The 22,375-nt window shown below is 37.7% G+C and overlaps 4 protein-coding genes across 6 annotated transcripts in view; all 4 read right to left on the bottom strand.

Annotated features, from left to right (window-relative positions):
• Positions 1–4,710: 4,710 nt before the first annotated feature.
• On the bottom strand, positions 4,711–6,968 carry LOC108721148 (zinc finger protein 624). Of its 2 annotated transcripts, XM_018445533.1 has the most exons (4): positions 6,772–6,968; positions 6,235–6,408; positions 5,597–6,103; positions 4,711–5,435 (listed from the first exon to the last, which is right to left on the bottom strand). In XM_018445533.1, the coding sequence occupies exons 3-4, from the start codon at positions 5,979–5,981 to the stop codon at positions 4,969–4,971; spliced, it is 852 nt and encodes a 283-aa protein (XP_018301035.1). In that variant the 5' UTR covers positions 5,982–6,103; positions 6,235–6,408; positions 6,772–6,968; the 3' UTR covers positions 4,711–4,968. The 2 variants fall into 2 exon arrangements, with proteins under 2 accessions (XP_018301035.1, XP_018301034.1); XM_018445532.1 differs by lacking the exon at positions 6,772–6,968 and having other exon boundaries at positions 6,235–6,594.
• A 2,281-nt stretch (positions 6,969–9,249) lies between these two features.
• Positions 9,250–14,182, bottom strand: LOC108721154 (DNA ligase 1). Of its 2 annotated transcripts, none has more exons than XM_018445547.1 (5): positions 13,593–14,182; positions 12,210–13,454; positions 12,028–12,137; positions 9,986–10,414; positions 9,250–9,881 (listed from the first exon to the last, which is right to left on the bottom strand). In XM_018445547.1, exons 1-5 carry the CDS (start codon positions 13,636–13,638, stop codon positions 9,357–9,359), a joined length of 2,355 nt encoding a protein of 784 aa, XP_018301049.1. In that variant the 5' UTR covers positions 13,639–14,182; the 3' UTR covers positions 9,250–9,356. The 2 variants fall into 2 exon arrangements, with proteins under 2 accessions (XP_018301049.1, XP_018301050.1); XM_018445548.1 differs by having other exon boundaries at positions 12,085–12,137.
• Positions 14,183–15,819: 1,637 nt separating this feature from the next.
• Positions 15,820–17,827, bottom strand: LOC108721156 (pyruvate dehydrogenase E1 component subunit alpha, mitochondrial). Its single transcript, XM_018445551.1, has 6 exons — positions 17,717–17,827; positions 17,457–17,630; positions 17,108–17,326; positions 16,754–17,002; positions 16,313–16,558; positions 15,820–16,106 (listed from the first exon to the last, which is right to left on the bottom strand). Exons 1-6 carry the CDS (start codon positions 17,825–17,827, stop codon positions 15,957–15,959), a joined length of 1,149 nt encoding a protein of 382 aa, XP_018301053.1. The 3' UTR covers positions 15,820–15,956.
• A 728-nt stretch (positions 17,828–18,555) lies between these two features.
• The window catches only part of LOC108721158 (uncharacterized), a 6,830-nt gene continuing 3,010 nt past the window's right edge, over positions 18,556–22,375 (bottom strand). The window contains 7 exon segments of the mRNA XM_018445553.1: positions 18,556–18,970; positions 19,381–19,650; positions 19,743–19,925; positions 20,577–20,928; positions 21,024–21,271; positions 21,450–21,739; positions 22,356–22,375. The exon segment at positions 22,356–22,375 is cut by the window's right edge and continues 22 nt beyond it. Of these exon segments, the coding sequence (XP_018301055.1) occupies positions 18,647–18,970; positions 19,381–19,650; positions 19,743–19,925; positions 20,577–20,928; positions 21,024–21,271; positions 21,450–21,739; positions 22,356–22,375 (1,687 nt within the window). The 3' untranslated portion in view covers positions 18,556–18,646.

Below are 22,375 nucleotides of genomic sequence, written 5' to 3'. Positions count from 1 at the left end.
AAAAAAACAGAAAGACTAAACGACTTTTCAAGTCGGCAATGGTTTACGTTCGATGTGAATTATGTATAATACGTAGCTTATTTCCTTCATATGTTCACAATCGTTTAATAATTTACCGTCTTACGATGTGAAATCCGTGAGTACTCTTTTATAATCTGCTCGAAGCGCGAATAATGCTAAATAATTTGGCATTTTTCTCTTCCGCTCTCTTGCCACAAATGTACGCATACCTGTAAAGTATTTTTTTTATTGTTGTCAATCTACTATTTTGTTTATCGATTCATTTGTTACAAACTGCGAATATATCGATGAATGGTAGATCGTATAAAGACGACTATTTAAAAACTAATTAATCGTCATAAAAACTATTTGACAAGGGTAGTAAAAAAATAAAAAAAAAAAAGAAAAGAGCGTGACACCATTTCGATGTACTCGGATGTGAATCTCTCAGGAGCAGAGATGATAATGAGAAACATATTTTTCTATGTGCAGTATCAAAACTTTCAATTATCTGTATTGAAGCTATATAGGGCATAGGGCAAAGAAAAGGAAAGAAAAGTGAATTTGTCCCATCACAAGACGCGAGTATTGCAAGTGCGAGTGTAATTTTATTCATTGGTTCGTGCAAAAAACAAAAGTTGGAGGGATGAACGCGCGTTACTGCTTGCTATTAAAACTATTTCCTATTTGTCGAAGATTTTCTAAAGCAGTCACTTTTTGCGGAATGAATTTGCATAATATACTAAATATAGCCAATAAGAGCATCTCGCGTTCAATGGAAGATTTTGCATAGACCAAGACGCGTCGTTATTATTACGTTTAGTCTTTTTGGCTTATCTTTAATCGACGCCTTGTCGCTATGAGTGTGTGCTACGAGTGTATGCGTGATTACGTATGTGTAATTACAAAGTTTATGTAACACAAATATGTTAACACAGGCGATTGACGAAAAAACAAACAAATTCCTCGACATAGTACAAACGCTCACAAATTCTTGTTTTTCTCAGATAGATTAGATGCGTGACAAGGTGTACAAGTCATACGAGTGAAACGACCGGCTGACCTCGAAGTACGAATTCCTTTTTGTCCAATAGCAGTATGATCTTTTCCGAAATACAAGTATGTTTTATGTAGGATGCAAACACGAACGAGTCTTTACAATGCGATACATTCAGATGTTGAGTGCTCGATTCAGTTTGTATTTTCGAAACAAATTTTAAATATAATCTCCATAACTTTTTTCGTCTTGCTTATCATCTACGAGCCTTCCTATAATTCTCACTCCAAATGCTACTCTTTTTACTTGATATTATCGAAGCAATAAACATAAATTTGAGAAAAGAAAGAAGAGGATGCTGAAAGTTTTTTAGTTTAATAATTAATATAGGTACTATACACACGAATGCAAACGCGAAGTGACTTCGAGGACTCCCGGCAAATTGTCACATTACACCGATGGCTTTGTAAATCTCTTCTAAATGTTTCGACCGATTCTTTCGTTTAAACTATTTTAATTCGCATTTTACGATTTAATTTACATTTTCTACATTGCTGCACCATTTTAGTTGAACATTTGTACCGCATAGTCTTCCAGGGTACAAAAATACTAATTATACGCGTTGTATGTAAATTAAAAATTAATACATAATGAACGAGCACAGAAGGGTAGTGAGGAGAAAAAAAAGGAAAAGACAAATGTATTAAACGAGAAAGAAATATAACTAAGCGACTTTCTGATATAACGTCAATGTTTTATTTTTATATAGAATGCTTAAAATGTCTATCGAGTCTAATGGCCGCAGCACAGACTTTTGCATAACGCATAGTGCATATGCACGAATCAACTAATCAGAATCTTTCCTTTCCTCCCATTCCATGGAAAAGAGGAACTTTGATTGGTTGATTTTCTTATGCACTATGCGTTATGCAAAAGTTTGTGCTGCGGCCTAAAGAATGTGAAATGAGAAAATGAATAGACGCGGAAAATAAAAGAGCGTTAGATAATAAAAAAAGAAAAATGTTCTGAAAAACTCATAGTATATATTAGAAAGCGGATAAATTTAGATCGCGAGACTGAGAGTCTAAAATTTGTGCACATTTTTCAGATGTTTCAAATGAATATCCTTATGATACATCATATTCGATGCACAAATCGCGCGCGCCCACGCACACATACACATAGATGTATGTGTATCCATGAAAATGCGTGACGTACATTTTTTCTTACAATTCGTTATATACATATATTATGTATGTACATACATGTATATACATATGTATATGTATGCATATAAATTGTAAGAAGAGTCATCAGATTTATTGTTCGGAGTGTTGTTACCCGAAAAAAATTCGGCTCTCTCTCTCTCTCTCTCTCTCTCTCTCTCTCTCTCTCCCTTTCCTGCCGTTGCTTTCTATCTTTTCTGTTCTTGTGCGCGAGTGACACTAAAACTGTCGACCGATTTAAATATGCGTTTTTGCATTTCCAATAACTGTATATTATATAAACAAGGTAGATATTTTTATATAATAATCATTTATTAATTTAATTATGATTATTGCGTTAATGACAAAATGCTATCATTTCCTCTTCAGGGACTTTTAGATCCTGTTCTTCTCTCGTACATACGTTTGTGTCCGTGTGTGCATGTCTGAATGCAATATACAAAAGCGCAACTTAGCGATATAATAAGAAAATGCCAATAAAATTACAAATTTTCATATAAATGCAATGTATATGGAACCTTACAATGGATTTAACCGTATTATTAACCGTATTACCAATATTGGAAATGGAAGCGACGTCATAATCTTATGGCTTCTCTTTCGTAGAATAAACATTCGGATATATTCAAATATATTCTCTTCGCGCAATTACGAAAGTAGAATGAGACGGGATTATTTCATATACTAACAAAACTTTGTGAAAGACATAAAATTATTTTTAACAATACATATGTATATAAATACATATGTAGATAAATATCATTCTTCCTCTCATCTCAAGTAACGATAATTTTTATTTATAGATATGTATCAACCTACTGTAGGTGATATTTTCATTCTTCACTACAGAATGCTCTCTACAACAATAATCTGTTAATAGTCTTGCTACAAATTGCAAAAATACTATACTATTACGCTTTCTTATTAATCACCGTGCAAACTTATTGTATAAATTATTCTAAATACCCGACAGAAATATTTAATAATTCACAAAAAGATGTAAAGAAAATTACAGATTTGTATTTATGTGTACACACACACGCACACGCACACACACACACACTTATATAAGGGTGTCCCATTTTAAATAATGCATTAAGATTTCTCGAAAACTATGGTGGATACGGAAAAATGTTTCAAAGAAAAGTTGTATGGTTCAGAGGGAAACATAAGAAGATACCATTGATTTGACCTTGGATGGCGTCACCACGGCTAGGTCAAGGTCACGTCGATTTTTTTAAATGGAACCTCCTATTTTTCATAACATTTTCTTATAGCTTACCTCGAGAGCTTTACAAAACACTATAATAAAATATTGTTCCATTAAATATTTTTCGAGTTATAAAGCTCGAAAGTTACAGTATAGCCGTATAAGAAGATACCATTGATTTGACCTTGGATGGCGTCACCACGGCTAGGTCAAGGTCACGTCGATTTTTTTAAATGGAACCTCCTATTTTTCATAACATTTTCTTATAGCTTACCTCGAGAGCTTTACAAAACACTATAATAAAATATTGTTCCATTAAATATTTTTCGAGTTATAAAGCTCGAAAGTTACAGTATAGCCGGCATTACGCAAGGTGTCCGACCGACGGCTAAATCCTCTTGAATGTTGTTCAGGATCATGTCCTGGATAACGTTCGTCAAGTTCAAGACCATTGGAGATTATTCCTCTTATTTTCATTTTTGCACTAAAAATTCATTTTTACGTAAAAATAAGAGGTACAACCTCTAATGACCTTGATTTTGACGAATGTTATCCAGAACACGATCCTGAACAACATCCCCCTCTGAACCATACAACTTTTGTTTGAAACATTTTTCCGTTCTACCATAATTTTCGAGAAATCTTAATGCATTATTTGAAATGGGAACACCCTGTGTGTGTGTGTGTGTGTGTGTGTGTGTGTGTGTATGCATTAGAAATATTGTTACAACGTGACGTTATTCTGCCTCTCAATTTCTTACTTTATAAGCAAAGGAGAAGTAAAGGAAAATTGACGACTCGTAGAAGCAACATATTATTGTGTGATATTGTCAAATTATATTGACATTATTCTTTCTCCTCCGCTTAGGTAGACATTTAACGCATTTCACGATTCATTTCTATTGTCTTGTAATGCCTACGTTTGGAAATTGATCTCTTGAAGAAACGAAGAATATCGCTTCAGATAAGAAGCACTAAAGAAAAACTAAATCTCAAACTCAATTCTGTTTAAGAACCGAGTCTCAATGTAGATGACGATAATATAAGTAGCTGTCGGTATGTGGTGGAAGTGAAATTTATATCGGATATTCCGGTTTTTCCAATGTTTCTTCCGCAAGAGTAAAAGAGGACCAGGAATAATGCGATAAAGTAAAATATGTCATTTATCACTTGGAATTAATGCCGAACTTGTTCAAGTTTCAAAAAATGCCAACAGATACATTCTTAATATACAGACAACATTCTACACGTACAGTGTATTATAAAGGAGATTACAAAAACAGTATATAACATTATCGTAATCTTATCTACCTGTTGACAAAATACACAGCAATAAGGTATACTCCCTTAGGAACATGGGTTTTCATATCGATAACAAATTCTCTAGGAAAGTACTTGTCGCGCGCAAAGTTGAGTATGTTGGAGTAAGGCTCATTCGCGTATTAAAGCTTATAGAGTAAAATTATCTAAATAGTAAAGTAAAAATGACTTGTTGACGGGGATATGAACGCACGTTACGTAATCTAGCGTAATAACTATGTCCGTAAAATTGAAAGTGCGGGAGGGCCAGATTGCCTCATCATCATAGCAAAACTACTCAATCCTTGGTCGCTTGGCTGCTGATGGTTGGGATTGTTATGTGAAATGTTCAAGTGTTTGCCTCGACTGCTATTATGACTTTGCAAATGTTTCTTCAAGTGATCTTTTCTATAAAAAGCTTTGCCACATTCGGTACAAATTTGATTTTTGCTACCTGAGTGAGTAATCATATGACGTGCCAAGTGCTCGTTACGTTTAAACGCTTTACAACACATGTTACATTGATACGGTCTATCTTTATTATGACCTTGCTTATGACGATCCAAGTGTTCCTTTCGTTTTAAACTTGCCCCGCAAATATCACAGATATGTGGTCTCTGTTTGTGATCTTCAAGATGTTCGTGAAGCGCCTCCCGATCGTCAAATCTATATGCACACTCGGGGCAATGGTAAACCAACATACCTTACATAGGCAAAGAATATTATACGTTAAATAGAATCGTCGATAATGAAACAGAGGCAAATATTTTTCAGCATTTCACGTTTCCATAAATATCTTATCGCATGCAATTACAACTTGCAAACGAAAGATTGCTTCGGTATAAAGTATTAACTGCGACTCACCGTTAATATGCTGCGGTTCGATATCAAATTCGATTTTTGCTCTTACTTCTTGATACGTAGAATTTGTACCACAGTCCTCATATTTAGTCGCGTATGGTAAACCTAACGTACTGGAGCAACGTGCCAGACATTCGGAAAGCCTAAAATCAATTTGCAGGGGATCCGTCATAGTCGCAGCGTCTACTTTCTGCACAGTCTGCGTGCTGGATGACTGCTGTGAGATTTGTGGACCAAGTTCTTTGCTGCTGCGCAAATTGTTTTCATTCCGATTTTCATCGGTTTGCTGGAAATGCTGCGGTGGATGGCCAGAATAACTGTATCCAACCACGTTAGGCCGCTGCGGGGTGTTTGGTGGACATTTCACGTTACGTGAATCGTAAGCCATTATACCAAGTAAAGAAATTTGGAGTGTTTAGTACCCACTCTCGAGAAATTACTTGTTGATATTAATCGCATGTACGACATCTGTGATATCTATAATAATAGCTGCAATATTTGCAGTGTCGCCTAAAAAAAAAGATGAGGGACATTTTATTAAAGAGATTTTCCTGAGCAATACCGTCGCGCGTTTATCATGCGGTATAAGTGTGAATTACGGTGTGTGAGAGAGAGAGAGAGACTTTGAAAAAGTGTCTTACTGCGGCAGCATCATCGTAGAAAATATACCCGTCGCGCGCTGTCCCCTTTTTCCTATCACGCTCATCTCGTTGTTTTCTCGATGCTCCTCTGGCGAAACAAACGTTTCCGCATCCCCGTCGGGACCGAGTCGTCGTCGGCACCGTCGGCACCGTCGAGGGATCGGACGAATTTGTCTGCATTCATTGAAAACAATTCCAGTTTACGTTCTCACTTTCGCTTACTACGATATTACATGTTAGACAGTGTTAGATAATTCAAATGCTGCTGAAACTATAATGCTGTGAGCCTATCCATCCACTTGCGTATCGTGAACATCAGTGAACGTGATGAATATCAATGAATATCATGATCGGTACAGGCCATCTTTACGCATCAGCTGCTGTGCGTTCTAAAACCTTACTCTAGCGCGGTATATATATGCATGGTATATGTATATATACAACATGTGTGTGTGTATATATATATATATATATATATAGAGGCAGAATATAATGCATTTGTTTCAAAATTGAAAAAGTATTCTCAAGCGTACGTACAGTGGAGATTTTATCGATACGTCAGTGTTAAAATCCGCGCGGCGGCTCTCATTCCACCGCGCTTTGCTCTCGCGCTGACAGCGAGTGCGTCTGTGTCGCCTCGCGGCAGTCGCGGCTCGTTCCCACTCGCTCCTTTCCGAATATCCGAAATGTCGGATAGTCGGATCGTCACCGACTCGTTCCGTCTTGCTCCGCCGCTACTGCGCTGCCGCTTCTGCTCTTCATGTATATGCATGTCATTCAGGCATTACCTTGTATACATGCATGCATGCATACATACATACGTACTGATTCTTGCATACATATGTACACTCGCAGTGTACCACTTTAAGGCCCGTTTTCACAATATATGGTTACCTAAAGATTAAAGGTTACCAACAGATTCACCAATGAAATTCATTCATGAATTTCTTGATTATCTTTAACCTTTAGGTAACCATATATTGACCATATATTGTGAAATCGGGCCTAAGTCGAGGATCTATCTATCTATCTATCTATAGGATTGACCGAACGACCGAACAGATAGAGTTTTGGAACGCACAGTCCAGTACTCCCAACAGTCCCAACGGATCCAAACGGATCGCTCCGATCCAATTACTTGCAAACGAGACGAAAAGCGAAAAATTTACAAATATGGTTGTTGTTATAACGTATATGCGTAGAACAACGTAGATCGCTCAAAAGAGGACAGGAAGGGGGTTTGAAGAATAATTATCCCATCTCATTTACAGTGGCAGATCCAAAGAGTTATCCTGGGGAAGTGGAGCGATGTGACAAAATGTAAATATTTACTTATTATTTATATAATAAATTCTAGCTTTCTTTTTGATTCTTTGGAAAAGCGTTCAATAATATATATTAATCAATATCTACATGAATATCGAAATATATACATATATGCAAAAGGGCTCGCGCATTATGATTTTAATCATTAACACTCTTCTCGTTTGCGATCACATATCTGCATCAGTATATATAGTTATACTGGAAATCAATTTAGGGTCTCTTTCACCAATCTCGGTTAATTAAGCTAATCGACGGTTACATAGGGCTTATTTAGGCCCAGTTTCACAACTCATGGTTAACTTTTAACCGAGGTTTAACTTAAAGTAAGTTAAACCTCGTTTAAGGGCCGTAGCAAAAAGGCTGATTTGACTTATAATCTTAAGACAGTTCTTGTGCGTTACTAAAGACAAGACTTAAGTCATAAGACACTGTCTTAAAATTATAAGTCAGCTTTCTGCTAACGCTCTAAGAGTTAACCACGAGTTGTGAACTTGTGAAACTAGGCCTAATTAATGAGCCCCGTGTAACCGTCGATTAGCTTAACTGAGGCTGGTGAAAGAGACCCTTAGTCCCCAGAATATACATGATCTTTGATAATCTTTTCTCTCAATTCATTTATTTAAAACCGACTTTTTCCAATACGAAATTTGTTTGGAGAACTTTGGAGGGGGCTCCTCCGCTCCCTCTCCTCGTATCCGCCACTACTCATTTACTTCCTTCATTACATCGAAATTGCATTTGCGATTTGTATGCGCTATGCAATGATCGCCGCTCAAAATTATCGACGACTCGTAACAATTTTTACGTGAGGAAGGATTTTATCACGCTAATTCTTAATCACTCTCTCTGGTTCAATTATATATTTTACAAATTTCTTCAAGAGCTCGAATAGGTAACTCTACGAGACTGCAACGCGAACGGCGCTTACGAGATTCTTAAAATTTTGTTTTCCGCGTCTTAGCTCGCGAATAAACCACTTTTGTGTGTGTGTATGTGTGTGTGTGTGTGTGTGTGTGTGTGTGTGTGTGTGTGTGTGTGTGTGTGTGTGTGTGTGTGTGTGTGTGTGTGTGTGTGTGTGTGTGTGTAATAAAATTACTATACATTATTAAATTCACTTGCTTTATGTGCTTGCTCACTTATTACATACACATAAGTTTATTAATCTTTTATATGTATAGTGAATTATAATCTAATTTTAAAGCTGTATATTATACAGGGTGGGATACCTAAAACAAAACACCATTGATGGAAAAAAAATACATAGTTGCTTATTTAAAAAATTATCTTTTTTGTATACATATTTCTTTTAAAGCAACTATTCTTTCCACCAATTGATTCATCTCGTTATTCTGTTCATAAAAGCATTAATGTACGAGATTGTAAAAAAAATTAATAGTTTACGAGTTATTTAACGTTTTATGTCAATATATATATGCCAGAATAAAGTATAAAATATCTCGTAAACTATTAGTTTTTGCTATCACTACCTTAATACTTTTGTATGAAGAATAATTAGAGGAACCATATTGTGTAAAAAAAATCATATCGTTCCACTTAAAAAAGTGAGGGTGACCTCCGTGACCTTGAAAAATCGATTATTTTGAAAAATGATTTCATCGTTATTTCCCCCCCCCCCCCTCCCCTTCGAATCGTATAACTTTTGTCTGAAACATTTTTCCATATTTCCCTACCGTGTTTAATTTTCGAGATATTCCGGTGTTTTGTTTCATTAGGTGCCCCACCCTGTATATAGATTTTTTCGAGACGAGACGCACGAGTTGGCACAAATCCGAGCTTTACGAGCTATTACTCGATACACTTGACTTGCCCGTCGAGAGCGAGGACGGACTTCTCGCGGAAACTTTAGCGAGAGAGTTTTCCATTCTGCTGATCAATTTTTGAAAGGTGTTCCTTTTGATCGCCCCACTATTCTCAGTAGGGGAATCTTCGATCTCGTCGCTTCCCTCGTTATCGCCTCGTTTATTTGGCTCGGTGGAGCAGTTAAAATCGCTCGTGACTCGTGATTTTCGGTTGACGGCAAATCGATTCCAAGCCTTTTTGTCCAAACTGACTGATTTAGCATCTTCAGTCTCTCTCTTGCCGGCAATGTCTCTTTGTCGTGCTGTAAAGTCGGCCCACAACGCTATATCGTCGTACAATTGTTCATTCTTCTCATCGGCATCGTCGCGAATACACAAGTCGCTTCTTGGTGACTGATAATGCTCCGTCTCTTCTCGGGCGTTCGTTTCGGATTGATCTGTGTCGTACGTCGCGTTGCGTTCAGCTTCGTTTACTTTCGTACTACATGAATCCCGTGTCGCCTGCAAAATAAGATTATTTGCTATCGAAAGAGAGTAGATTTCAATTAAAGCACATTTCTATTAATCAAACAAACGAATTTTAATCATCGTAAGGGACATTTTACCTGCTGAGGATTTTTATTATGCCGTTCTTGATAGGCACTAACATCGTCGTAAAATTCTTGCGTTTCACTTTGGCCTTCCGCGAGCAATTTTACTTGATAAATTGGCCTGGGTGGAGGAGGATGATTATATTCCGACAATTCCTCGTCCTCGTCCGTTAAGGATCCTGCCTGGTAATCCTGTTTCGACGTCAGATCGGACACGTCGTCGTAGGTAGGCATTTTTTCCATATCCAAAGATGATGCTGGATTCGATGAAACTTTATCCTCTCTCTCCTTGTAACGATACCTCTCTCTCTTGTCCGATTCTTTGCTTTTGGGAGATTCTCTTCTACTCAAAACTCTATCCAGAAAGGACTTTTTTTGTTGAAGCTTGCTCGACGTTTCGATCTTGACACGATCTTTGGCGAATCTCCCGTGTGGAATTAAGCTCTGTATCGAAACAAAACGAAAACTTGTATAATTTTATTAATGATGCGCTTATCTTTGCAATACATACAGTATTTACCCTCCATAACAGACCTATAAAGTGAAAAGAAATTTTTCATTTTTTTTCTCTCTCTCAGCTGGTAGTTTCTTATATGTAAAAATTATCAAACTCACATAAACTCGAAAAATATAGTAGGTAATTTTTTTTGGCAGTAGAGTTTTCAAGCTTTAAATTTTCCAAAAACTTACTATATTTTTTGAGTTTATGTGAGTTTGATAATTTTTACATACAGAAAGTCTACCAACTGAAAAAAAATTTCTTTTCTCACTTTATAGGTCTGTTACGTGCCCCTCAAAAAATCGAGAAAATTTTTGACTGTCTGTCGTGAAAGATTGAAGTTTTCCCTATAAAACCGGTTTTTAATAATGTTTCTACGATTTTCTGTTTCTTCTGAATTACTAGCGGATTAAGGGGATCCTAAATCGAAGTTGAAACTTGGACAAAATCGTCGCTGTTTTTCCAGCGCATCGACTTGTCTGTATACACTACCACACCAATATCTCACGCAACCTATGATATTGTACATTCAGTCGCACATTTGTGTCAATTTTCGTATAACAGATTCGTCGCGATAAAGCGTCTAAGTCTTATTCTAAGAACTCGACGTTATTTGTTCGTGCAAACTACGTGTTTGTGGATCACTATTTCGTAAGTACAGGTTGGAAAGCTTTCGTATTAAGCAAATATTGTCACGACTTGACAGCTTGAGACGCCATGTTACACTAAGAAATGGTAAAAAATATATCATTTTCGAAATTTTTGGTCATTCTCGGCATAAATTCCACCTCACAAACACGTATTAAGGCGTATTACTTTAATCCTGGAAAAGGATTTTCGAATCAGTGAAAGAGAAAAAAGTATTTGTCATACAAATATATATATGATTTAGTCCCTAATACCGGCGGCTTTAGGATCTCCTTAAGGGGACGCTGGAGTGACCAAATTATCACATTACGGTCGTATAAACATCTTCGAATTGACTAAACGGAATAAAAAATCCTTTTACAGGATTAAAGTAAATGCAAAATTAGGAGGTGGTTAAAAAATTTTTTAACTTCTTTTCGATTTTAGTACAAGGTCCACTGCACCACCTCCTAAAATTTTGCGGCTACTTTAATCCTGTAAAGGGATTTTTTATTCCGTTCAGTCAATTCGAAGATTTTTATATGAAAAAGGAGCATACTGACTTTGATTGCTCATAACTCCGTTAAAAATCAGTATACCGTAATTAAAAATATAGATTCTTAAAGCTGACACTTTGCTCTATAGAATGGTATAATCGCTAATTTTTTTTTAAATATTTTAGAATATTAAAAACAGGAAAAGGAAAACCACCATTTTATAATACGAAAAACGTATTTGTTCCCAAACTTATGGAGGGGTGCTGTATACTACACAAATTTTGGTTAGTCATTTAGTAGAGAAACTATAATAGAGCGGTAAAAATACACTTTTATTGCTCTACTGAGAGAGAGAGAGAGAGAGAGAGAGAGAGAGAGAGAGAGAGAGATTGTCTTTGCAAAGCGTCAATTGCAATCATTAAAACTAGGCTTACTCCCACATCATCGTAAAACTCTTCTCTTTTCTCGATCGCTCCGTCAACGATAGATACCTCGATAGATGAATCATTATCCAGGTTCCGTTTCGGCTCGATCCTCGTAGCATCTATTCGCAAAAGTGTAACGATATCGTCGTACGTCGACTACTCTTGAGACGATATTGCATCACAGGACTTACCTTTTTCCACCTGGTCATTTCTCTCATTTTTTTTATTACGCGCACCAATGTCGTCATACGCGATAGCTCTCTCTTCCTTCTGTTTCTCGTCACTAGCACCAGCCTGCTTGTCTTTCGGCAATATCATATTTTGATAACGCGTTTCGTTCCTCAGATCTTCGATTCTGTGATAAATGTCATCGTCATCGTCGTCGTCACCGTCGACGGTCGCTCTGTAAGAGGATACCGTAAGAATCTCGTTATCGGGAGGTAAAGAGGGAAGCCTTCGAGGTATTCGGGCAGGTAGCGAAGGCGCCCTTTCGTCCGTGTTCTCTTTTCGCTCAACTTTGTTCCTGTTACTCGTCAGTTCGGCCGCTTTGGCCGTTGAGTTATCGACGACAACCGATTTTTCAGCATCTCGCGTAGTCTTGTTACTACGGCTGTGATCCGTTAACGGGGATTCGACGATAGTAGTCCGCCCTTTCTTTTCGTGAGCTTCCGTTGCTTTCTTCCTTTCGCTCTCATTGCAACATTCTATTTCGCAGATCTTTGCTATCCATTGGTCCATCTCCTTGGGTGTTCTCGCAATAAACTGTAACGTTTCGTTTCCAGGACTATATATCTCGAAGGCTGATTCGCTCTTTTGTCGGTCACGGGGAATCATCATTGGCGCCGGACGGGCCCTGTAACCCCGAATCTGATAGATCGCGTACGGTCGATTGTGTCGTTCGCTTCGATAGATGAGCAGATGCGATCCAACCAATGCGATCCAGCAGGCACGGCTTTCCGATAGAAACAACTTCTTTCCTTCCTTCCTGTAGAGCGGACCGCATTTGTAACACTTGCTTTTAATTTGCATCGCCGAAACGTTCTTATAAATTCCGATCAGCATTTGTCCCCCCTCGTCCCGATCGTCGTTTTGCTTGAGATATTCATTCGTGATCGATGACGCGCTTGCGATCCGGAGAGAGCCGTCGTTTTCGAAAGTTTCGTAATAATCCTGATGAGTGTGCGTGCGAGGGTGGATCTGGGTACGCTTTTGAGATTCTTCCATTCCGACGTATTCTTCTGAATCGGCTTCGCTCTTAGTCAACAATACGCTTCTCGGCCCGGACTTCATATCCAAGTAAGGTTCCGCTAAGGACGACGCTCGAGCCATCGTGACGCTTAAAGTGTTTTTCGACCGTACCAACAGCTTCTCCCGCAAGCTCTCGAGCGTAAGCGGAAGCTGCGCGTCGCCGAGACATTCCAGAAACGTTATCATTTCTGTCAACAGAGTATATATTTATATGTATATACATCTCGTAGAGCGCATATGGGAAAGCACAACGGCAAACGGTTGCGCGAAAAATTTGCGTAAAAAATTTCCTGTGTTTGTCGTTCCGTTTAAATTATTATACATACCTCGCAGTACTTGCAATATATCGTTAATGTTCATGTCGATTTCCATATTGTTGTACCTGTGCCGGTGCGCTCACGTGCTTGCTTTTAAGAAATAATCGCGAAGAAGCCTGAAATTTTCCGTCAAAAGGACTTATAACAATGGTGTAAAGCTTACTGTATTAACTAGCTGTATTAACTGAGCTCTATAATATACTGGAGCGCACCATTAGAAGAGCGGAGGTGTTCCACTCAATTCCCAACAATTACACTCTGATGTAAAAATTGTAATATTGTTTTCTTTGTCAGGAACTCGCTGATTGGCTAATACTGGGTTTTTTTTTCCTTGTAGAAAAGAGTCAGAAAGACAAAAATATTTGTTTACCTTCCTTTTCTCTGTCAGCTGGGCCGCAATTTTTCATAATATTAATACAGAGGGGGAAGGCGCATTCTAATATATTACAGAACTCACTGCTTATGTTAGCGGTATTCTTATATTTTAGTTCCTACAGGATGTACCGCGCGAGATACAACCATCGCAGATAAGGCTTTATCAAGCATTTAAATTTTCAACAGTAGAAACCATGTACGAGTGACATACTTCCTATCTCGCATCTATCGTTCTACGTAATTTAACAATACAACGTAATTAATGCAATGTGTATTAATTTAAGAATACAACGTAAAATGTACAACGCATATATAGTATATGTGGATATTTTGCACTAGAAATGAAAAAATTAGTCATTAATATATAGTAACATGTAGATCACCTTTCTACCTCATGCTAAATATCCGCAAAACGCGGCGCAAAACACGGTGCAAAACACGGTGCAAAACACGGCGTCGTGCCGTCCAAGTTACTTCGATCCGAGTTATCATTGTCTATCCAGGCGAAGAATTCCTTGAGCGTTTTACTCGATGACGCGGCCGCGTTTGCCTCGTTGCCCGTTGAGTTTTATTAACTTTGACCGATCGACCATTCGTCCACCTTAAGTCACTCACTCTTTATTCTACAAACTCGTCAAGCATCGCCCTTTCGATCTCATTCGCCGTAGCTTTTACTTAAACTTTAATTAATTTTGAGCTCTAATTAAATGTCAAACTTAGGGACATGGCGCAAATTATAAGTAGAACTGGAATTAACTTGATTACTTTTCTACGAGCGGCAAGTTACGTAAAGTATAATTATGGAGAAACGTACTTGCCAGATTGAAGCTGCTTTCCCTGAGACTACTCGAGAGGATCACGCAGGACGAAGAGATTCGTTTGAACCGCGTGCCTGCGCGGTTCAAACGAAAGAAACGTTGGTAGATAGAGATGCGCTGATTCTCGGATGACCCTCGGACGGCTCGGACTCGATATCGTCCATGTATCGTCAAGCGACTGTCGTCTCGTTAGAATTCAATTAGCGCGACGTGACACGTGCGAGCGACGTAAGACGACTCCCGCAGAGACGTTCGTGCCATGCCCAGTCTCGTCTGTCTCGCGTACGTCTCCGCGCGTTGGCTTTACCATGTTGGCTTCGCTATTGTCGCGCTTCTCCTACGCCTCTTTCTCGATCTGACTCATTCATCGAGACCATCTCTCCGCTACCATTTCGTCGTTCCTCCGTTCTCCGTTCTACTCTCTTCTCTCTCTCACATCATTTAAAACGATCATCAGTTTTAATTGATCGTTTTTTCTTCGTCGAAAGAAATGATAAGACTCATTCTTCTACTCTCTGCATCCTCTCTATATCTGTAGCGCGATCTCGTAGAGAGGACGTTGAATTCACTGAAAAATTCTTCAAATCTCTATGGAAGATCGATTGTACTTTCGTACATTCGTAACATCAATATCAGATCAATAGAAAAATATAGCTGATCAAGGCTAATTCGTATAGGTTTATTATATATGTATATATTGATATGCCGTTGAATATACCTACTTGTAACAGACGAAATCGAGAGGATTCTCCTATGTAATGTAGCCTGCATCGCACGTTTACTCGACATGAAAAGTCAAGATGAGAAGATAATACAGACGTAAATATTATTAAATGTTCAAACCTAGTCAATTCCGTTTCATATGAATCGTCTCTAACGAGAATATATAAACTCCTACATGAATATCAACTATATAATGATATTAATGTTACTTTTGGCTACAGTTAGTCGAATAAAAAAAAAGAATCGTTTTTATTGACTGCTTTTAAAAAGTTTCAGATTGCCACTCCAGTTTTAAAAGTTATTAAAAGGTACGCGCGTTTCGCCTCCGTACGTGTGATATATATTTTTAGCAAAATAAGTACATGTATGGTAATGTGAACATGTGAGACATGAGTAATTTAAATCTTACGAATATAAGAAATCACAGAATAATTAATAACTTTATATCGCCTCTCTTTCAGAGTAATTCCCAAGGGACTTTACCGCGAATTTTTTCTAATGGTTTGACATAAACGTCGGTCGAGAGTTCCGATATTTCTGGCCACTGATCGGCCTTGGCTTGCTCCATTTCCTGATCGACTTCTTCGTAGACTGATGTTCGTATGTTCTGAACACGTAACAAATAATTAAATTAAAACACAGTTATCATTTTGCGTCAGCTATCATCGTAAATTAAAATTTGAAACATTACTTTTGTTAATTTAAAAAAAAATTTTTTAAATATATATATATATATACAGTATTTATTTACATATATTATATTATATGCAGTAAAGTTTGAGAATATTTTTAATTTTGTTTTCAAGTGTATACTTCGATGTCTTTTTCGGTCATAAGGCCTTTCTCTACGAGGAGCTTGGTAAATAACATGATTGGATCTTGCTCAGTTTGTACAGCTTTAATTTCTTCTCTAGTGCGATACGAGTAACCAGGATCGCTCATACTGTGTCCAAAATAACGATAAGTTACCATCTCCAGCACAATCGGGCCGTTTCTGAGTGCATAATCTCTGCTAAAGCGTATGGCTTCTCGTACATCCATGACCTTCATCCCATCAACCTATACGCATATGGGATGTACATTCCGGGTGTAGGTATACATTGTAGCGCGGGTATTGGATGTGATGTAATCAATGTAATGGACATGACATTACCTCATCCAGTGCGAGCGTTTTTTGTTTTTTATAAATAATAGAACAGCTATAGAGTAGAGTTAGACAGAGCATGCGAAAGAGCAATGTATTGGTACATTTACTTTTATGCCTGGTACGAGATCTCCGCGCGTATATAGCCGAGTGTTGGCGGAATGTCGATGCACGGCTGTACCCATACCATATCTATTATTTTCGCAGATGTAGACTGCCGGTAGATTCCAGAGCTTCGCCATGTTCCAAGCTTCATAAATTTGACCCTGCGAAGCTGCACCGTCGCCGTACATTGTAAAGGATACGGCACCTGTGCCATTGTACTTGTGGGCCAAAGCTATACCGGTGCCGATAGGTACCTAATCGTAATAAGATAATATGGTATCATTAATAGACGCTCGATGAGATTTAAGCCATTTGCGTAATAAAAGCCGAGAGTAATATAAAAGTGAGAGCGCATTTACCTGTCCGCCGACGATACCGTCGCCACCGTAAAATCGTGGGGCATACATATGCATCGAGCCGCCCTTACCCTTGGCCGCACCTGTCTTACGACCCATGAGTTCCGCAAGAACCGAACGACTCGAGATACCGAACACAACAGCGAAACCATGGCATCTGTATGCCGTAATAACAGTATCTCGTTCAGCTAGAGCCATTTTCAGACCTACAGCTATAGCTTCCTAGGACACATATATTACAAATCGTGTTTTCATTTTTCATTCACCATACGATGCACAGCACATGGTATGTTGCACAATTATTGGTTCACATATTGCGCGATCTAGATTCTTCTCATCTATACTGACGTACCTGACCAACGTATAAATGTAAGAAGCCATTAATCAGCCGCTGTCTGTACAGCTCTGCAGCTCTGTTCTCCATCCGACGTATGTAGTTCATTGTTTTCAGTGCATATGTAGCATCTTTCATATTTAATGTCGATTTCTCAAGCGGCCCTTTATCAAGCCGATACAAATCGTATTTCTGAAAAAAGATTTCAACTAGAAAGGCAGAGATGGGAGGAGAGAAAAAAGAAAAAAAAAAAGGTCTGATAAAAATATTGCAGATACCGATTCTACGACAACTTCTTTGGTAACATTGCGATGTGATAACAAGTTGTATCGTATCTTAATGCCGCAACGTCCAAGTGATAATCCTGACTTCGCCCATATTGAATACATACTTGATAATATCCAACCCTCGACGTTTGTAAGATAATTTTTTTAATGCTCTCCACTCTTGAAAGTTGTCTCGACGACAGTCTCCTCAAATCGACATTTATCGTTAACGCATTATCGTTCAATTTTCTACAGCACACATGACATTTTACTACGTATACCATACACATACTTTTCTTCCTGCTTTACAACTTGGTTCCTTGCTACATCTATTACTATTGGTAACATAAATAAAATTATTTATTTTATGAGTAATTTTACATATTTGAAAAACTTGCGTTTTTTTCTAAGATAACTGATCCAATTAAATCACCAATATTATTGATTTACAATTATTGTTTGCATTCTCACATTCTCAATGCGATTTGATCAATCGCAAAATGACAATCGTATCATAAATACGTCAACGTCTGAACATGATCCTGACATGATCCATGATATTGTAAACAGACATATGTGTCATCACTATTATTATGCGTCGGGGCATATATTCGGGATGCGTGTTTTCTGTGTATAAAACGCTTGCGTCGAAGCACAATCGCATCTACTTTTTATAAACAGTTTTAATCATTTAGTAACTTTATTATATGAAACAAATTCAAAAGATAAGTTTGGAGCCAATCGCAAGAACTATATGCGTTTATACGTGGGCAGTTTGATAAGTTAGTAACTTTTTAAAAGGAGACTAAAAGGAGGAAAGGAGTGAAAAATAACTTTTTAAAAATAAATATATTGTATTATCTACCATTTATATAAGTTATCACTAGATTTACTACACGTTTGGCGCAGTTATGCAAATATTTCGAATTTGGGGGACTTTTGTCAACGATCGTATCTCAGATACATCCTTAACGGCATTTTCTTCGCGTGAAAAGGGTATAGCGGTTTTTGCGTAAGTGGATCCGAACGCGTCGCATAAAACTGGGAATCTTTCCGAGTATCTCGGTGACTTTTCGAATGAACCAGGAAGGCGATTACATCTCGCCACCATCGACGCGCATCTCGTTTTCGTGTTTCATATATTTGCATCGATAATAACTTTTCATCTCGAACAATGTGTCGGCTATGACGAGGACATGGTTGACGCTTATTTGTAGCTCGCAGCATCCAAGCATGCGTAGGCGCTGCTACGCGATCTATTTCGACCTATGAATTCGAAAATATAAATTAGATCGTAGCTACTTGAACTGAGCCAACGTATCGAGATGCAGTCAATGACTGTATTCAGCAGAAAGGCAACTTTGCAACTTTTGTAACTTAACTCTTAACTCTTTAATATGGCTGATTTTGCTCTTAGTTATACCTTATTATAGATCTAAATGTATAAGCCAAGTATGTTAAAGAATTTTACATCCGCAAAGTTGTTTTTTTCTCTACTGAACGCAGTCAAAGCGAAACAGCAAACACAAATAATTGTCGTAAATCAATTGGTCGCAACTGAATAAAATAATTATGTCTTTATCTTATATATGCATCAATATATGCGTCATCATCTTTTACATTAGATAGACAAGCTGGTATCTAATAAGTACTTGAGTATACAACTTGAAACATACTTTGACACGCTTGAAACCTCTGCGACTGATTTGTAATGTTTGACGTGCCGCCGATGGTATTTCGGTTTTTTGCTTTGGATTTCGTTCTTTGTCGGGATCACCAAACAGTCCTTTTGATTCTGCCACTTTGATCATGAAAAGCGAATCAAACTGCATCATTTCTTTTCGTTTTATTACAGCGATGAAACAGCCTGGATCCAACGTATGTTCGTTCGTTTCGCCATAAATTTCATCGATAGTCCCCACTTCGAACAAATCGCTATCGGGGATCTACGATATAATTTTGTAATTAGTATTGATCGACAATTACACGTTAATAAGCGATAATTTTACGCGCGTATACTTATGATGAGTGATCTTACAACAATGTCAGTCGTATCTAACGACTTTTCATCTTCCTCGTCCTCCTGCTTGCACAAAAACATTTGTTCGTGTTGCGTTTGCGATTGATCCTCCCAATGTTCTCGAGATTGTTCCTGCCTATACACATCAGTTTTAATCGACTTTGGAATCTTTCCATCTTTGGATAGTGTCTTTCTCTTTGGCTGTAAGGCAACAAAGTATAGTATACTACTTTTAGAAAGTGAATACGCTCGTGAAAAAAATATGTAATATATTTAATATATAATATTATATTACTTTTGGAACAAATCGCCAACTCAATATAATAACGCATATATAATTGTAATATTATGATTATAAATTACAACGGTTATAAGATGGACATTGTTAATAACTTTGAAATGTAGAACTCATATGTACGTCGTACATACACTAATAGAAAAGTGTATGTCATCTTTATTAAAATTGTGTTATCGGGGTGGCTTTATGAGGACGGCTTAAAATAAGCCGAAACGTTTGAATATTTAACGTAGTATATATATATATATATATATATGTATACATACATACATAAAGAATTATGTATCGATTAGATATAAGTTAAACATTAAAATTGTATACGCTGACTGAATAACTGCGGTGTTGCTCTTAGTGGTTTTTCTTTATTACTAATTTCATTTTAAATACTGAGAGCCTGAAATTATTTCTTTTTGTTTTATAATAATAAATAATTAAGGACAAATCAACGTTTTCCTGTTTATACTCGTAATAAGTAACTCGATTATGCAGATGCAGTCGATAATAATTGCATGTCCGTCCAATCGATTGGAATAGTATTTGTAAAGTCCACTTACAAGATGCTCACGAATGTATTTCTCCATGGCTAATTGATTGGCATATTCGACAACCTGATGAATCATTTCTGTAGTTTCGGATGGCAAGATCGTATGCACCTCGTATATTAGAAACTGTATATTTGGCCTGGTCAGTGCATACTTGAGCGTGGAAAATTGTTCGGCCAGAAGAGCGCGGGGCTGTTTGATCCCACCCGCTGTATCACTGGTTAACGATTCTAATAAACTAATGTCACCACCGCGAGCAACGGCAAGATCGACGATGTCCCGGACGCCGGTGTAGCTGCACGGGGGAGTCGCCAGAACAACAGTCGCTCTTTCCAATTCTACGGACGGTGGTGATGAAATGTATCTAAAGATAAAGAATCGTAATATATGTTTTCCAAGTGCAATGGTAACAGTAATTGTGACAAGTCCAAATCCAATTAAAAGTAGGAACCATCTTACTTTTCTGAAAACATTCTGCATTGTTGCAAAGTGACGCCTAAATTCGTGAGGTATGCTTCGTACTCGCAACGACGATCTCCAACACCGAAAGCTAATAGTCTCCCGGCATCCTCGATGTCGGCCAAGAGTCCGGCCAAGTAACCCGTGTGACGAGGGGCGATCGAATGCGTGAGAACTACGGGACCACAAAGACGCGCAACACGTATCGCCTGCGCTAACGTAGCCGCTCCGAGACACAATGATCTTTCCTAAATAAATCCAAGTCTATTAATTTTAAATTTTCCATCTTGGATCTCAGATATTCACTCTTATATAATTCTTCTTTTATTCACCATTTTCCAACAATCGTAATACTACTACACCGATCATACGTGTAGTACTTTTTCACGTAGTTATTTTAGTAAATATGAGAATTATTATATTTACCAGAAAGATGAATCGATGGTCGCGAACCAAATCGGACACGGCGAGTTTCTCTCGTGTCTTATCATGCAAATTAATCATCTTTGGGCAAATTGGATCAAAGACATACTTGTTCTCGTCGAGCTCCCCTGTTTCGGTATCATTACAGAGTTGAAGTTTTAGCTTTGACATATCCTTTATGAATTCGTTTTTACTCAACACTCTCATAGTGTTGATCCATCCGGAAGCAATCGCGCCTTCATTGGTCCAACTTATTCCTTCCGCGATACGCAGGTGCGTCGGGAGGAGCTCGTCTAGATGTACATGAAACCTATCGTCTAGATGTATAACTTTTATATTTTGCATTTAAACAGGGTTGTGCGCGTTACCTCATAAAACTACGATTTTATTTCCAGGGTTACTACAATATTATGTGCAGTATTTCAATATTTATTGCCCGTACCAAAAATTTATAGTACATATATGTGTAATGTGAATTATATATTTTCAACACTGGCAGTGCCTATTAGAACACAGTATAAGATATATTAAGTACAAAATATTTTTTTAAGAAATTAAGAATAAATTATAAAATAAGAAAATAATAGGGAACTAAAGTAGTAACGGTAAAAATAACGGCTAAATTCGTTACCGTTACTGTAAAAATGTAAGGACGTTATTATTACCGTTACAGACAGAAAAAAGTAACGGAAACGATAACGGCGTTACAAGTATACGTATGTAACGCGTTACTTCCCAACCCTGCATTCAAATATGTACATAAAATGTACATGTGCGTGCGCGTGTGCATAAAATATTAATAGAGTTGACACGCGGTCAATGTTTTACTATTAAACAATCTCTATTCGGCTCGCACTATTCTATTCGTGAGAATTTTCATGCAGACTGCAATTAAAAATAAGAAATAACCGAGAATGAGCGCTGAACCG

This window comes from Mycetomoellerius zeteki, unplaced genomic scaffold (assembly GCF_001594055.1).
Source record: "Mycetomoellerius zeteki isolate Tzet28-1 unplaced genomic scaffold, Tzet1.0 scaffold162, whole genome shotgun sequence".
Taxonomy (NCBI): Eukaryota; Metazoa; Arthropoda; class Insecta; order Hymenoptera; family Formicidae; genus Mycetomoellerius; species Mycetomoellerius zeteki.
Note: the sequence above shows the minus strand (reverse complement) of the source record. Positions and strands in the feature narration are given on the sequence as shown.

Bases quoted from the DNA above. Each gene is read 5' to 3' on its own strand.
- LOC108721148 (XM_018445533.1), bottom strand. From the start codon at position 5,981: ATGGCTTACGATTCACGTAACGTGAAATGTCCACCAAACACCCCGCAG. The intron at 5,436-5,596 runs GTGAGTCGCAGT...TGCCTATGTAAG, and splicing joins CGAACCGCAGCATATTAACG to GTATGTTGGTTTACCATTGC.
- LOC108721154 (XM_018445547.1), bottom strand. From the start codon at position 13,638: ATGGAAATCGACATGAACATTAACGATATATTGCAAGTACTGCGAG. The intron at 12,138-12,209 runs GTAAGTCCTGTG...TTTTGCGAATAG, and splicing joins AAATGACCAGGTGGAAAAAG to ATGCTACGAGGATCGAGCCG. The intron at 9,882-9,985 runs GTAAAATGTCCC...CTTATTTTGCAG, and splicing joins ATAATAAAAATCCTCAGCAG to GCGACACGGGATTCATGTAG.
- LOC108721156 (XM_018445551.1), bottom strand. From the start codon at position 17,827: ATGTATTCAATATGGGCGAAGTCAGGATTATCACTTGGACGTTGCGGC. The intron at 17,631-17,716 runs GTATCTGCAATA...ATCTTTTTTCAG, and splicing joins AAGAAGTTGTCGTAGAATCG to AAATACGATTTGTATCGGCT. The intron at 17,327-17,456 runs GTACGTCAGTAT...TATGTGTCCTAG, and splicing joins TACATTTATACGTTGGTCAG to GAAGCTATAGCTGTAGGTCT.